The sequence below is a fragment of the Lissotriton vulgaris genome, unplaced genomic scaffold (genome assembly GCF_964263255.1).
Source record: "Lissotriton vulgaris unplaced genomic scaffold, aLisVul1.2 SCAFFOLD_1178, whole genome shotgun sequence".
In the NCBI taxonomy this organism is placed as follows: Eukaryota; Metazoa; Chordata; class Amphibia; order Caudata; family Salamandridae; genus Lissotriton; species Lissotriton vulgaris.
The window spans coordinates 361,705-379,442 of NW_028241612.1; the positions used below are offsets into that span (position 1 = coordinate 361,705).

At 46.4% G+C, this 17,738-nt stretch overlaps 1 protein-coding gene across 1 annotated transcript in view; it reads left to right on the forward strand.

The window, feature by feature from the left end:
- LOC147670603 (saoe class I histocompatibility antigen, A alpha chain-like) overlaps positions 1-17,738 on the forward strand; it is a 526,786-nt gene that overhangs the window by 274,402 nt on the left and 234,646 nt on the right. Inside the window, exon 4 of the mRNA XM_086948135.1 lies at positions 8,634-8,903. Within this exon, the coding sequence (XP_086804261.1) occupies positions 8,634-8,903 (270 nt within the window). The remainder of the gene's footprint in view (positions 1-8,633; positions 8,904-17,738) is intronic.

Genomic DNA, 17,738 nt, shown 5'->3' on the forward strand with positions numbered 1-17,738 from the left:
CCAGGAAACAGTGAGATTTCTAAAATTACAAAGTTATTTGTGACAGACAATTTTCAAAAGAAAGGATCGTAGTGCTCCCGGCTTCCACTCGCAGTCAGTGTTTTTATACCGGTGAGGGCGGGGGCGTGGCCTCGGAGTGGGCGTGGCCTCGCGCCTCGCCGGCAATGGCGATCTTGTTTGTATTAGAGCTCGGGTCCGCAGACAGCGGATCACTTTTGGATTAGAAATCAACTTTCACAAGTAAGTTTGTTTGGGGCATTACAGTTGCTGTTCTGCAGAAAAACGAGTTTTGCAATACTGAAAGCACTCAGCAGGTGCAAAAGTTCACTCATCATTAGTAACCATTCCCTGTAGTACTTCCTGAGGGGCCCCTCCAGAGTTCAGTTGCCTATGTTTGTTTGGGGCATTACAGTTGCTGTTCTGCAGAAAAACGAGTTTTGCAAAACTGAAAGTACTCAGCATGTGCAAATGTTCAACTTCAAACTCATCATTAGTAACCATTCCCTGTAGTGCTTCCTGACTGGGGCCCCTCCAGAGTTCAGTTGCTAGTTGCAACAATTCTATGACCCTGCTCTGACCCTCACAGCAGGCTCATAGAATAGCTACAAGTAGGCCACAAAGGTCCTGGAAAAAAAAATTGCACTGCAACAGAAAGCAAATTACAGATAAGGAAGCAGGTGGCAGACTGGAATTTTAAAACAGTGACACATTAATAAATCAACCCCAAAATAATTCATGTCAGTTGAAGCAGGGCAATCTACAGTGATGATGTACCAGAGGGTGGCATTGATGTACCAGAGGGTGGCATGGGTGAAACAGAGGGTGGCAGTGGTGAAACAGAGGGTGCTGGGAACCTATGATGATGAACCAGACGTAGAAACAACATAGTCGCGACCGTTGCGAGCTGACAAGTAAGTTCGCAATTGCGAACTGGTTCAAAACCCTCGCGAACTAGCAGAAACCCTTGCGAACACAAAAAAAAATCTGCAAATTCGCGAGAATTCGCGGATTGCGAGTTCGCAAATACGCAAATTCGCGAACGCCAGATTCGCAAAATTCGCCCATGCTTAGAAACTAAGTATGCATGATTGACTGAGTGAAATAGCTATCTATTGTTTTCAACCTACTCTGGAGATATACTCTTTATTCTGGGGGAGCAAAGTTGTCATGTTTATGCGGTTGTCAGAAGCTAAATCCCTTCTTGTCTAATCAGTGAAGTTCACTCCTCCCTATTCATTCGAGAAAGTTTCTAGTGACCTCTGAGCTAGCTGACAAACCTAATTAAGTCTAACATATTCAGTAGAGACCTAGTCGACCTGAGTCCTACATCTAAACTATCGTTTATGTTATTCCAATGCGCAGAGCCTATTGGGAAAATAGGAACTACACTACAAAACCAGGCTTGAAACCCGGTAGAAGCCTCTTCATATAGATCACTCTCACTTTTAAATGTAGATGTAAAAATCCTTAGCGGTATACTGGTGTCAAAGTCTACCAACATTAATCCACACTGACCAGTGTGGATTTATACCACAGGGAAGCACTATGGATAGCCTAAAGCGACTGTCACATGTTTACTATGTCCCACACCTGGAAGATGGCCCCTATGCCCTGGCATTTTTAGATATCGAACAGGATTGGATTCTGTAAACTGGGAGTACCTCTGGCAGTGACCATCATTTATCCAGCTCAACTCCATTCTGAAGAAAGAAGTTGGAGCACAATATGCATCAGAAGTATATCCCTGTTGCTGTTCTTAAATCCGAACATTGGACATTCTTCAGTATTACCCCAATGTTCATGCTTCCAAAATATCTGAGGCCCAAGTATTGGCTTTTTTTAGTCTTCGTAATCCATGTCCCTTTCTTAATTCTTTTTAGCTACCTTAAGCAACAGTATCAGTAGACTTCTGGGAAAGCCGTTTGTACAAAGAATGGCCAATAGATTTTGCCAATTCACGAGATCTGACACAAATTTACCGATTACTGTACCAATTATTTTTATACAATGAACAAATGTTTTATGATATGTTCTTTCGATTTTTAACAATGAACTTTTGCTGTTTTTTTTTTAATGGAAATTATAAAGGTTTTTATTAACCAAACAATAAATCATTACTTACTTACTCTGGCAGGTATTGGAGAAAGTGGGACTCATTCCTAAATTCATAGCCTGGATTAAATAATTATATTCGGACCCGGGAGCCAGGGTACTTACAGGCGGTATGGTTCCAAGTAGATTCCAACTGCAGAGGAGCACCTGTCAGGGGTGTCTTTTGTCACCCCTCTTCTTTACGTTGGCTGTAGAGCCAATGGCCGAGCTGCTACGTTTTGCAATGGAGACATGGGGAATATGCAGATGATGCCCTTGAATGAGTACTCAGTTCATATACTCCTGAACGTCCTATGAGCTTTCAGGGAATATCAGTTATTTTTAAGTTCAAGTTTATTGAGACCAAAAGAACAAACATTGAATGAAAACACTTCAATGAATACAAGTTATATGAAAAGGACAGAAGTATGATTTGAGAAGAGATAATAAAAAACTGAATCAATAAACAGCTATATTGAAATCATAAAAAAGGGCATGTTTGTAGGGAGAAAACATTGCATAGCAAATAATTAGTGAGAATAAAACATTGCCAAGAAGACAGTGAACATCAAATAATTATACCACTAGTTAATCAAAAAACAATACAATACAAGAAAAAATCAGGTATTTATTTTAATACCCAAAAGTCCCAGTTATTCCCGATGGATGCACTAGCCGCAGTCCCAACTGGGTCGCTCCCGCTGGTGGGGCTCCCACTGGCATCCAAAGGAATACGATATCTGAGAGTCAAGATTACCCACACAGAATAGAAATTTAAGGACCTAATATAAGCACTGTGCTAGAAAGTCTGGGGACTTCGATTCAAGGGAGGGAGGGACCTCCATATGTCTCTGATGGGCAGGGCTGCAGTCGTGAAAGTTGTGGCACGCTTATGAGATACCCTGACGCTACTTTCCGGAGATAGATAGCTTGATTATATAATTGCTATGGGTCAATAAGAGGAAAAAATTATGACTACCCAGGCTCAAACAAACTAAGCACCAGGCGTATCTCCCACCTAAGACATTACATAATATCTATACGACCCGCTCAGATCAGTGTGCCACCACGGGAGCCCCGCAGCAGACAGACATCGAGCATGTTGTACGGCAGAGCCCATCGTTAATGCAATATTGGAGAGAATTCATAGAGAACCGAAACAGAGCTGCTGGCTGGGAGCTACCACTCACACCACAGAGGGTTTGTTCGGCCTAATTCTGGCTCCAGCAAAGAATAAACTGTATGTAACTAGGCCTACTCCTCACAAAGCGCCGAATTGCTATAAAGAGGTTGGGAGCGGCGCCCCCAAGATAGGCAGACTGGCTCCGGGACATGTCAGAGTGGGCAGTGGTGGAAGAAGTAAGAATGAAACATGTGCGGCGGATGGAAGCATTTGGACGCATGGGCGAGGATGCGGACTGATTTGTGTGAACCTTCAGATACAAGTGTGAGAGCTGGGGAGCAGAGGTAGCAGAGTGCTGGGGAGCAGAGGATGCAGAGAGCTGCGGAGCAGAGCATGCAGAGAGCTGGGGAGCAGAGGATGCAGAGAGCTGGGGAGCAAAGGATGCAGAGAGCTGGGAGCAGAGGGCACAGAGAGCTGGGGAGCAGGAGATGCAGAGAGCTGGGGAGCAGAGGATGCAGAGAGCTGGGGAGCCGAGGGTGCAGAGAGCTGGGAGCAGAGGATGCAGAGAGCTGGGAGCATAGGATGCAGAGAGCTGGGAGCAGAGGATGCAGAGAGCTAGGGAGCAGAGGATGCAGAGAACTGGGAGCAGAGGGCACAGAGAGCTGGGGAGCAGGAGATGCAGAGAGCTGGGGAGCAGAGGATGCAGAGAGCTGGGGAGCCGAGGGTGCAGAGAGCTGGGAGCAGAGGATGCAGAGAGCTGGGAGCATAGGATGCAGAGAGCTGGGAGCAGAGGATGCAGAGAGCTAGGGAGCAGAGGATGCAGAGAGCTGGGAGCAGAGGGTGCAGAGAGCTGGGGAACAGGAGATGCAGAGAGCTGGGGAGCAGAGATAGCAGAGTGCTGGGGAGCAGAGGATGCAGAGAGCTGCGGAGCAGAGCATGCAGAGAGCTGGGGAGCAGAGGATGCAGAGAGCTGGGGAGCAAAGGATTCAGAGAGCTGGGAGCAGAGGGCACAGAGAGCTGGGGAGCAGGAGATGCAGAGAGCTGGGGAGCAGAGGATGCAGAGAGCTGGGGAGCCGAGGGTGCAGAGAGCTGGGAGCAGAGGATGCAGAGAGCTGGGAGCATAGGATGCAGAGAGCTGGGAGCAGAGGATGCAGAGAGCTAGGGAGCAGAGGATGCAGAGAGCTGGGAGCAGAGGGTGCAGAGAGCTGGGGAACAGGAGATGCAGAGAGCTGGGAAGCAGAGGATGCAGAGAGCTGGGGAGCAGAGGGTGCAGAGAGCTGGGAGCAGAGGATGCAGAGAGCTGGGGAACAGAGGGTGCAGAGAGCTTGGGAGCAGAGGGTGAAGAGAGCTGGGGAGCAGAGAATGCAGAGAGCTGGGGAACAGAGGGTGCAGAGAGCTTGAGAGCAGAGGGTGAAGAGAGCTGGGGAGCAGAGGATGCAGAGAGCTGGGGAACAGAGGGTGCAGAGAGTTTGGGAGCAGAGGGTGCAGAGAGCTGGGGAGCAGAGGATGCAGAGAGCTGGGGAGCAGAGGATGCAGAGAGCTGGGGAGCAGAGGGTGAAGAGAGCTGGGGAACAGAGGGTGCAGAGAGCTGGGGAGCAGAGGGTGCTGAGAGCTGGGGGAGCAGAGGACGCAGAGAACTGGGGAGCAGAGGACGCAGAGAGCTGGGAAACAGAGGGTGCAGAGAGCAGGGGAGCAGAGGACGCAGAGAGCTGGGGAGCGGAGGACACAGAGAGCTGGGAGCGGAGGATGCAGAGAGCTGGGGAGCAGAGGACGCAGGGAGATGGGGAGCAGAGGGTGCAGAGAGCTGGGGAGCAGAGGGTGAAGAGAGCTGGGGAGCAGAGGACGCAGAGAGCTGGGGAGCAGAGGGTGCAGAGAGCTGGGGAGCAGAGGGTGCAGAGAGCTGGAGGAGCAGAGGATGCAGAGACCTGCGGAGCAGAGGATGCAGAGAGCTGGGGAACAGAGGGTGCAGAGAGCTGGGGAGCAGAGGGTGCAGAGAGCTGGGGAGCAGAGGACGCAGAGAGCTGGGGATCAGAAGATGCAGAGAGCTGGGGAGCAGAGGGTGCATAGAGCTGGCGAGCAGAGGATGCAGAGAGCTAGGGAGCAGAGGACACAGAGAGCTGGGGAGCAGAGGACGCAGAGAGCTGGGGAGCAGAGGAGACAGAGAACTGGGGAGCAGAGGACGCAGAGAGCTGGGGAGCAGAGGACACAGAGTGCTGGGGAGCAGAGGATGCAAAGAGCTGGGGAGCAGAGGACGCAGAGAGCTGGGGAGCAGAGGGTGCAGAGAGCTGGGGAGCAGAGGATGCAGAGAGCTGGGGAGCAGAGGGTGCAGAGAGCTGGGAGCAGAGGACGCAGAGAGCTGGGGAGCAGAGGACATAGAGAGCTGGGGAGCAGAGGATGCAGAGAGCTGGGGAGCAGAGGACACAGAGAGCTGGGAGCTGAGGATGCAGAGAGCTGGGAGCAGAGGACGCAGAGAGCTGGGGAGCAGAGGGTGCAGAGAGCTGCAGAGCAAAGGATGCAGAGAGCTGGGGAACAGAGGGTGCAGAGAGCTGGGGAGCAGAGAGCTGGGGAGCAGAGGATGCAGAGAGCTGCGGAGTGGAGGACACAGAGAGCTGGGAGCGGAGGACACAGAGAGCTGGGAGCGGAGGACGCAGAAAGCTGGGAGCAGAGGACGCAGAGAGCTGGGGAGCAGAGGACACAGAGAGCTGGGGAGCAGAGGACACAGAACTGGGGAGCAGAGGATGCAGAGAGCTTGGTAGCAGAGGACACAGCTGGGAGCGGAGGACGCAGAGAGCTGGGAGCAGAGGGCGCAGAGAGCTGGGGAGTAGAGGATGCAGAGAGCTGGGGAGCAGAGGACGCAGAGAACTGGAGAACAGAGTATGCAGAGAGCTGGGGAGCAGAGGACAAAGAGAGCTGGGGAGCAGAGGACACAGAGAGCTGGGGAGCAGAGGATGCAGAGAGCTGGGGAGCAGAGGGTGCAGAGAGCTGGGGAGCAGAGGACGCAGAGAGCTGGGGAGCAGAGGAGACAGAGAGCTGGGGAGCAGAGGAGACAGAGAACTGGGGAGCAAAGGGCGCAGAGAGCTGGGGAGCAGAGGACGCAGAGAGCTGGGGAGCAGAGGACACAGAGAGCTAGGAGCAGTGGATGCAGAGGATGCAGAGAGCTGGGGAGCAGCGGATGCAGAATTGACCAGCTGAGGTGTGGAGAGCCATGTGAAAAACAGAGGAGGGAGTAAACAAACTGGACACCCCAGTAAGGTCTGGGACATGACCAGCGCGGGAGGGGTACTCGTTGGGAAAAGGCTAAGAACTCAGCAGGTGAGCTAGGGTGCCATTTGAAGACATAGAGAAGGGAGCTAGAGTCTCGACCATCTAATTCTGTATAAGATGACTGCACCAGCTGGGTACATGTGCAGAAGGACATGAGCGGGGAGGGGGGGAAGGGGGGGAATTGGTATTGATAAATGTACTACTGCACAATATATGTAGGTACTAAGGCATTGGAAGTCAAACACAGTGCCAAACCCTCCGAAAAGCCTATAAAGAGATGTTAAGAAAGTGTGTGATTTCATCTGGTTGGTGTGCATGCAGTGACTCCAAGTCTGAAGGCAGAGCCCATGCTGTGGTGGAGGTTTACTTCTGAGGAGGTTCAGTGAAGGTTTTAATGATTCATCTTATTTTTCTGTTCCTAATCGAGATGAGCAAGGGTTGTGCATCTCATCGGTGCCTCATGCATCCGTTTCATTGCTTCTTTATTGCACCTTTTTTTTTTTTATAACTACCAGTATCACCCCAGCGAAAGGGAGCTCTGATCGGTGCTGCTGTGCTCTCCAAAGAGATCAATAGAGACAAATGAATTGTCTGTCTGGATTTATTAGTTGTAAATCTGAGTTTATTCTCAGTTATAAGTGAGATTATTATTCATAGTTGTAGGTGGAGGTTTATTATTTGTGTGGCATTTTCACTTAGCTGTAATGTTTTCGCACAGACCCGCCTCCTAGATTGCTCCTGAATAGAGGTGGATTTGATGGCCTGCTCCATTGTCACACTTAAGTCTTTCTGGGATATGTCTGATCCCTTTCTTAGGGTCACCTGGAGATAATAACTTATTATCTGAAACATTCGCTCTTCTTCAAGGTGTTTTGTCCAAGCCTTAGAATGACACTCTGCCATTAGTCAAAGCCAAGCAATTGTGACCGGAAACAGCAGCCCTGGAGCTCATTGGATCATACGTCTTCAACCAATATTTGTCTGTCTTACTCCCAAAATAATTGCATGAGCTCAGTTCATAGAAACAATTTGTTTTTCTGGTTCTTAATAAACATTCCTTTCCATGCAGCACAGGTAAAGAGGCAGAGTGATGAATTAATTACAGTTACTCCACTTGTGTGGGAGTTACCATACGCCACATCGGGCGGGTTCTGACTTTGGACCACGCTGTTTGTTATTATCAAGACCTCATCCATCAATGGATTAGAACCTTTGTTCATATATAGATTTAAGAACTTAAAAGTTGATATCTGGGCATCTAGTTTCCTCCACTCTTGGATCAGTTTGCAGGAACTTCAGGGGTCCTTACAGATTGTTGCAATAGCTCACTATCTGGTGCTCTTGACTTTTGGATGGAGAATCTTCATTTAAAACCCTAGGATACACATTGAACAAACTCTTTTGGAGGAAATGCGTTGGCTACAGCAAAACTCCAAGAAGAAAAGTTTAAAAAAAGGAATGAATTAAGAATCTCCATTTATCAAAAAAAGATTCTGTAAGTCTGTGCATTTGCTGTCCAATTGCTTCTGTGATTAATCAGGGTGTTATTAACCAAAACATTGTTGGGGTGTGGGTTATAAGTCACATCTTCTTTAAATTTGATGGAGATTTTTCTCCTGGTTTTGTAGACTAAGACGGCTGGTCCTCTAGACTCGAGCACCACAATGTTTTGAATAAAAAGCAACCATGTATGTGTTGTGTGCGGTATCTCTATTGCCTCAGGCTCTTCTTGGTAAATCGCTTGATAAATTAATTATAAACCTGGATGTGAGGTTCCCTGTAATCCGGTCACCCGGTCTGTATCCAGCAACACTACTTTGACATCATCTTGTTTCTCCTCCATCGAGCCTCTGCGGGTGAGCCCCAACACCTGTCACCTTCTTTGGTCCTTTTCTTGAGCTCCTATAGAACCCTCAGCTCTTTATAGGATGGAGCTACCAATGTAGTTGAGTCTGTGATCTGAGATGGCTGTGGTGGGGCTTCTCCTCGCAGCCCCTCTACTCAGGTCCCTCCTCTTTGTGGGTGCTCATGGCGTCCTCGAAGTGTGTGAAGGGGGCAGTCAAAGCGTGTGCTGGAGAAAAGTGTCCCTGGTATGTAATTCCAAATAACATACTGGATTTTATTGTGTAATTGTACTTATTGTGTTTCCTTCCAGTTGCCCCTCAAACAATGGTTACAAGAAAGAAGAAAAGTGATCGAACCTTTCTGAATGGCTACGCATATGGATTTTATCCCAGAGAAATTGTGGTGAAATGGGTCAGGAATGGTGTAGAGATGCCCTGGGAGTCGAGGGATATCCTGCCAAACCCTGATGGAACCTACCAGGTCAGGACAACGGTGGAAGTTCAGGAAGGAGATGATGAGAAGACGTACAGATATGAGGTGTATCACAGCAGCCTGCCGGACACTGTGACCGTGATGTATGGTGAGTGCACTTTGGCTGTAACAGGTGATTGTGACATGGTCCCTGGTTTGTTCCTGTCAAGTGCCCCAGGCCCAGCCACACAAGTGCAGTACTGTTTTGATGGTTAGATTTGTGGGAATGCTGGTGGTAGAAATTTTGTGGATCCCTGCAGATTTCAGAAGTTTCCCTCACAGAAGTAAGAGGAAAATATGTGAGTTTAGCCAAAGGCTGAGGTTCGAAGGCATTCTGAGTAAGAAAACCTAGTGGAATCCATGCAGGTCACCCCCCCCCCCCGCCCTAGACACCCCTGCAAAAAGGAATCCAGGAACTTTTTACAGAGCGGCGGTAGCCACTCTGTAAATTTAGTTAGGATTCCCAGAGACAGGATTTCCTTGGATTTTTGACCGTTAATACCTTTACGCCCATTTGACAAATCCTTTTTCTACATTGGATAGTGACGCAAAATTTGACTGAGATTCGTCAAGGGGGTTGTAATGAAAAAAAGGGGGGGGCTCCCAAAGCTTGTTTTCTCACCAATGCATTTTCCATAGACTTTGTACTGGCATGTAGCGGGCAAACACCTGTCGGATTCACATTAATTTAGGCTGGATTATAGATTATTGTGTGTGGATGATCCTCTATGGTAGTAAGTGTAAGTAGGGGAAGTATTTTTTTAAGGAATAAAGTACTTTAACTTAGAGATTTCTGTTGCTGCAGCAGATTTGCAAAATGTCACAAAAGTCACCCTGTACATGCCGATGACAAGGCATCATGGAGTTGGCTAACGCCTGCCTTTACAAAAGTTACAGGCAGCCATGTTGTTTTAAGTGCACTTTGGCTAGTTCTGGGCTAGGGCCTTCGATACAGGTAAATATTAGGTTTTAGATTTTTTGCCTAACACTTTATTAAAGTGGTAACCGGTAGGGAAAAGTATTTGTAAGTTTCTATATATCTGAAAAAAGTATTACGGACTATTGCAGTGCTAACTGGAAAGTACTGCAGTACTAAAAATTTTAAAGAAAAAAACATTTGTACAAAAATTACAAATACATTGTACTACACTATATTTCACAAATATAGTGTACTACAGTGTATTTTCAATTTTTTTACATATTTGATTAAAAAAAAGAAAAGTCTATGGAGCACCGCTGTAAAACCTAAACATTACAGCGCTATTTAAAAAAAAGCAACAAAATATTTTTTTAACAAACCGTACTTGCTAGGTACTAGTGAGGTTCACCATAAACGTAATAAAATATATATAAATACATTTCCTCACATAGGAACACTTTATTAAAGCGCTAATAGGTCGCTAACAGCGATAAAACATACTACTTGCCTATATCTAAGGCCTAAACCCAGAACACAGGCAAACTGTAGTAAAAATAATATGGCTGCCTTTTAATTTTTGTAAAGACAGCAATTAGCTAATCATATATTGCCTAGTGATCGCCATGTATCACTGTATACCACGAAGTTACCGCAGTTTACCATGTCCCAATGTATAACTAAGGCCCAAATGAATTACTTTATTGCGTTACCCTTGCATCACGCATGGCCTCGCATGGGCAACACAATACTTCAGTTACATTTACAAAGCAAGACAAGACCATCATGCTTTGCCCCGGTAGCTTGGTAAATCTGGCGAGGCAGCGCACAGCACTGGCTTGTGTTACTCTGCACAACATATTGTACATTCCTGTCAAATTTCTTGTACGTCTGTACGCCACTCCACTTTGCGGTATTCCACTGCAGTCTTTGTCACTCCAGTATATACTATTCTACTGTATGCCACTACACTCCCCGGTAATCCACTCAAAGCCATTCCATTCGATGCCTCTCCACTATACTCTACTCTACATTGTTCCAATGTATGCCACTCTATTCTACACCATTCAACTGTACACCATTCCTCTCTATGCTATTCCACTCTATGCCACTCCACTGTACGCTGCTCCACTCTACGCTATTCCACTCTATGCCAATCACTCTACGCCACTCCAGTCTACACTATTCCACTCTACGCAACTCCACTGTATGCTATTCCACTGTAGGCCACTCCACTTTATACTGTTCCACTCAACGCTATCCCACTCTATACAACACCACTCTGTAGGACTCCACTGTATGCTATTCCACTATACCACACTTCACTCTAAGCCACTACACTCTGTGCTATTGCACTGTGTACCACTCCACTCTATGCTATTCCACTGGATGCCACTCCACTCTACGCCACTTCACTCTATGCTATTTCACTCTACACCACTCCACTGTACACCACTCCAGTCTAGACCAGTCCACTCTACGCTACTCCACTCTGTGCCCCTTCACGCTACTCCACTCCATTCTATGCAATTCAGCTATATGCCAATTCACTCTACTCCAATCTACAACACTCTGCGCCCCTTTACTCTACAGAAAATGCTTCACTCTATAGCACTCCACTGTGTACTCCAGTCTATCTGAGTGTGCAGCACTCTAGTTTACTCTATACCACTGTACGACACTCCTCTCCACTCTAGAACACTCTTTACAACTCCCTCTATATTACTCCACACCACTTTACGAGATTCTACTTTGACACACTACTACACGCTACCCTACTATAGTCAACACCACTCTATGCCACTCAATTTTACAAGACTCAATGCTACTTCACTCTACCACACTCTTCTGTAATCCACGCCGCTCCACTGTAAAACACTCTAATCCAATCCATGGCACTCCAAACTATGACACTTTCCAACACTTTAGGACTCGCCAATCCACTCAACAGTATAACACAGCCCTCAACTCTATGACACTTTACTCCACTGTATGATACATCAGGCCACTCTAATCCACGCCACTCTACGTTGCAACATAACACTCCAGTATTTTATACTTCACTTCTTTTTAACCTAAGCAAAACCACTCAACTCTACTCCACTGTACAATACTTTACCCTTCTCTACGCCACTGTTCAACACTCCACTCTACGCTGCTCCACTCTACGAAGCTCTCCTCCATTCTATATAATTCCACTTTACAAAGCTCTACTACACTCTATGCCACTCTAAGACACTCTACTATACTCTATGCTTGTACAGCTCCATTGTATAACACTTTACTCCACTTTTCGCTATGCTACTCCTCTCTGCTCCACTTTATTCCACTCCACATCACAAAACTCTATGAAAATAGATTGTACAACACTGTGCTCTGCTATACTCTATGTTTATCGAAGAACAACCGGTCCCTTGGTATGAAGATTCAGTATATGCAATAGTCATGGTACTGTGCATATATCAATGACTAGCAGCCCGTCCCAACGTTGTCCGGGTATGAATTGCTGCCGGCCAGTAGTATATTGTTTTGTAGAATTTTGTTTTGATAGCATTTCTTATCTGCGACAGGCCTGTGAAACGCTCCGATTCACAGTGCACTGCTGATGCACTTAAGAGTGCACGTTCAGTAGTGTGTGAACTCGAGTTTCCCTACTTTATTTTTCCTGCAATATTATATAGCGCGAACTCGACAACATGGCATGAGCACAATTTACATTACTGAAGAACACATTCATTTGTGGTAGGCACGGGGAGACAAAGCGATTTGCCTGGAATCACAAGATGTTGAGCTGATGCCGGGATTCGAACGTAGCTCCCCAGCTCTAAAGTTCACAATTCTAGAACTTGTGGCGGGAGGTGTGTCTAAAAGTGTATGTCGTGCTGGCCATCAATGAGAGAGACCTGTGCATTTTTCAAATCGGTGGTGAAAAAATATGAGTATGTTGCTGGAGATGTGGGCCGCCGTGCCACCAATGTACTTACCGGGGGAGGGTAAACACCCATTATTCCGCAACTTTCTTTCCGCATACCATCACTCCGCATACTTTCATTACGAAAGTACCATGACTCCGCAATGCCATTATAACGCATGGCATTACATTTTATATGCTTTTACCACGCATACATTTACAACAAAATTCGTTGTAAATGCATGAATGGTAAAAGCATGTTTTTTTTTAATGTTTGGATAAGGTAAGTATGGGTATAGCGGTATACGTTTTGGGGTACTGAGGTATATGTTTTGGGGTGTTTGGGTATTTTAAGGGTTCAGATATAGTTTTGGGTTATGGGGTACAGGGGTATTTTTAGGGTTGAGGGCTAGGTTTGGGTTTTGGGGTATAGGGGTATTTTTAGGGTTCAGGGCTAGATTTGGGTTTTGGGGTACAGGGGTATTTTAAGGGTTCAGGGCTAGGTTTGAGTTTTGGGGAACAGGGGTATTTTTAGGGTTCAGGGCTAGGTTTGGGTTTTGGGGTACAGGGGTATTTTAGGGTTCAGGGGTAGGTTTGGGTTTTGGGGTACAGGGTTATTTTTATGGTTCAGGGCTAGGTTTGAGTTTTGGGGTTCAGGGGAATTTTAAGGGTTCAGGGCTAAATTGGGGGTACAGGGGTATTTTAGGGTTCAGGGGTAGGTTTGGGTTGTGGGGTACAGGGGTAATTTTAGGGTTCAGGGCAAGGATTGGGCTTTGGGGTACAGGGGTATTTTTATGGTTATGGGGTAGGTTTTTAGTTTTGAGGTACAGGGGTATTTATAGGGCTAGGTTTGGGTTTTGGGTACAGGGGTATTTTTAGGGTTTAGGGATAGGTTTGGGTTTTGGGGTACAGGGTATATATATAGGGTTAAGATGGGTTAGTGTTTAAGGGTGTTGGGGTATTTTAAGGAGTACGGGTGGGTTATGATTATGGGGTGCAGGGGTATTTAAAGGGAGCAGGGTGGACACCTGGAGCTGGAATGTACAGAACCTGGGAAGAAAAAACAATGAAATATTGGGCACAACGCTCGCTTTTTTTTCCGTAATCCCGCGCCCGCACACGCCCACGCCCCCAGCACACGCCCACAGCACACGATGTGAGACATGGCATGAAGGGCGGAACGTACCACACGCCCTCAGCGTTTGTCACACCCCCAGCACACGCCCACAGCACAACGCAGACACGTCCACAAGGGATTACTTTGCTGGCACGGTTCTTTTACCTTTTAAATGTATCTGGTGGGCGTCTGCATAGCCTATGTCCTTCTGCTGCAACTGCCCTTTCCAACGCTGTATTGGGTGTTGTGATTGGTGCTATGGTTCCTGAGATTACCCGCCTCAAAGGTTTGGGCTGTCTCTTTATTATATTAGTATGGATAGAGTTATAGATTTACTAGCATTGGTACCAAAAATTGTGATGTAAACTGCATATTATTTACTCGACACTGTTTATTAAATGTCTGAGTCTTACTGTTCCCCTCCTCTGTTGTCTCATGTTTTTCACTTATATTGAGTCACCCCACTTTTTTTCATTATGTGATTTAATAAATACTGTTATTTTCTTAATGTATACGCTAGGGACATAGGACGTATTCAACTTCTGTGCCTATTGATTACTGAATCTTCATACCAAGGGACCATTTGTTCCTCGATAAACAATCCTTACCCTTGGTCCCTGGCATACCTTAGGGTTCCCTTGTCCTTGAAAACACCACTATACTCTACGACAATCCACTTAACAACACTTAAGATACATTTGATCAAATACAAATAATTTAAATTAGATGAAAAACCAAAGGTTATGGATAGGTTATAGTTGGGAAAACTATATATTCTAGGCATTTGTGGCTCTAGATACACATGCATAGCTTACTTCTGCCATCTTGTGCGGGGCTCAATCGTGTGCAAGTTTTTTTCTTCAAAGTAAGTTTTTTGATTCACGAGGTAGAATTACTCCTCCTATTTCTGGTAATGGGCATGGGTATCAACTCCAGTGTTAGATAGTATTCTTCCACTGTTGGGTTTGGACATGTGCTCCTCTGCTCCATTTTGTGATTGTTTTTTCCTAGTTTAGGACTAACTTTGGTATTGTTTTTATCCCGGTTAGTATCCGATTCTTCTTCGGTCATTCACCAACGTTGGTCTTGTCTGGGCGACTTGGCTCAACCACGGTCTCCTTGGGCCTTCGCCCTTTGGGATGACACTTCCACTTTGATAACGTATGTGCCATGTCCATTTGGTGTTGGAACGGAGGCCCTTTAGGTTCTGTCATCACTAACACGCCAAGTTTCAACGCACCATCCAATATAGGTGTGTAACATGTGCCTCTCTCCGGACCAACTGGAAGCCGCCTGCGAATCCTTCCGATCCAAGAACATGCAGTGGGATTGACAAGCTAAATTATTCTCTTTGTCCAGACACAGTGCCGAGAGCACCCTGGAGATCTTCGGCCCAGACGACCTTCACGTGGAAGGTTATCCCCAGGGGTGTGGCAGCAGATGAGGGCACTTCTCCAAACAAAGAAAGCTTGAAGTTCGAGTTCGAGATGCAGAGTCTCAAACCAGGACAAGCTGTAAGTACAGAACTTCTCCAACCCGGCCACAGCACCAAGAGGCTGTCCCCAATCAACATACCTGCCCAGGATGAAACAAAATCTTTAGTCAGGCCGCCACTGTCTTCAGGCCCTGGTCGGCACCAAACAGCTGTGTTGGAAAGTCCAGTCCTGCCTCAGCAACAAAAATGCAGCTGAGGACACATGCTCCCGAGCCGTCTTCCACACCATCGGAGTCAAGCCAACCAGGGGAGCCAAAAGCAACGACGCTGAAACATCTGTCCAGCATAACTTCGAACCTAGGACATTCGGCACCGAAGCCCTCGGTGCCAAAAGCTGCGTTAAAGCCGAAATTATACTTCATCCAGAAACAAACAGCTGGAACCGAACGTATGGAGCCAGTCCTTCAACGGCTTCAACAGGAGATAGACTCCAAAAGGCACCTTGTCATCCATCTGGACACAGACTGTATTTTAACAAGACCTCCATCCACTGCGGACCAGCCAACCAAAAAACAATTAACTTTTGAGGAGGCTTTGGATATTCCTATACCAACAAAGGATAGGAAAAAGGCTGACAAGGCTTCTAGCCCTGTGCACCCCACTTTACCACCTCCATCTGTTGCATCTCCTTCACCAGAACCATATTCCCTGTAGGTGTCCTTAAATTCCTTTGGGGAGAAAGAATATGAGGGAGACAAGTACTCCATCCCACTTCATGATGATCGTTGAGACACATATAATATTGAACCACCCACAGATACAGACCTCGATTTATACCCAGTTAAGCCCTCTCCCCCAGACAACACCACTGCATACCATGATGTTATAGGTAGAGCAGCTTCATACCATAAGTTTGAGCTCCACAGCAACCCCATAGAGGAACATGTTTTATTTGAAACCCTCTCCTCCAGCCCACAGTCAGTACAGCATCTACCAATCTTGAGGGTATTCTCAGACACACACCAGACATCTTCAAAGAACCTATCAAGCCCACTACAGGAGAGTGCCTCTTTTGGACATGGTTAGCCCCACTTATTCCCTGGAAAATTATGTTGTTTTGACTGAAAGTGCACAGGGTCCCTGCCAACCAGGTCCTCTGTGCCAGATCTCCTTCCCTAAACTGTACCTGTCGTTTCCATTATTGGCACCCCTTTAGCTCACATTTAGTCCCTTGTAAAAGCTACCCCTAGTACCAAGGGACTTGTGGTTAAAGATGGTCCCTAAGGCCTGCAGCTCGAATTGTGCCACCCTGACGGTCCCCTCACCAAGGACATGCACACTGCCACTGCAGCCTGCGTGTCCTGGTGCAGACAAAACTAAAGCGTTGACATGGCACACATACCTGTGTTTTCACTGTTGAAACAATGTGTTTGCATTTCACCTTCATACATCTCTCCCATTTTTTTCAGGAGTCTATACCTTAATCAAGGCTGACAATCTGCAGCTATATAAAGATATAAGGTTTTACTTACTTCTCACTATGCGTGCAGTAGTCTTTACTATCTGGTCCTGAAGAAAGCCTTAGTTTGGCTGAAACATGTCGACCGCAACAGTGCGCCCACACATCCATTAAGGGTGTCTATGCACTTTTTTTATTTTTGAGACCAAAGGATATCTAATAAACATATTTTTCCTTTTGGTCATCACATTTTAATATCCCTATCGCTACACTGCACTATCACATGCACCATATCATGTTTTATTCACAGATTGTATCACTAGATCTGTGAGTACCTTCTCTCTTCCAACTGGAGGATACTACCGGTTGAGGTTCCTAAAGGATGACAAATATCACTTCGGTGACTGATGGGAATCTACTTCTCTTTGAGACACTTTTATCATTTTTGTGTTGACTCCTGTCTGGTGTTATTTATTCCTTGTTTTCAACCTTGATAAACACACACTTTCAGTTTTCCAGACCCACGGATTTTGGTTGTTATTACACATACATGTGTGCCATGCCCATAGGTACCGCATGAGATATAATTAAAACACCATTCTAGCAGGCCTTATCCCTAAGGCAGGATGCACTATATCGCCTGTGAGGGCATATCTGCAGGAGCAGATATGCATCTTCAATATCTGTGTCGATTCCTGGATATTGTAACTGACCAGGAAAGCCATAGTTAGTACAGGGGCTGGACACTTGTTATTATGATAGCAATGTTTGCAGCATACCACTTATCATAACAATATTACTCGTTTCACAAAGAGATATAGAACAGTTAGTTGGGCTCTTGAAGATTTTTTTCTTTTCTTTTTATTCTTTCACACTCCAATCCCCTTCTGTCATGCCAACGCGTTTCGCCGAGGTTAACACTAACCAACCGGCTTCATCAGGGCTCAAACCATATGTTGTTCCTTGATGCCTCAGTGGTAAGTTCCCTTTTCTTCAATCAATACTTGGTTCTGATAGATGCTCCAACCAATCCAGATAGCGCCAGAGTTTATTTCTTCCAATTTCTTAAAATAAAGGGCAATAGTGTATGGGCTTCTCTCGCAAAG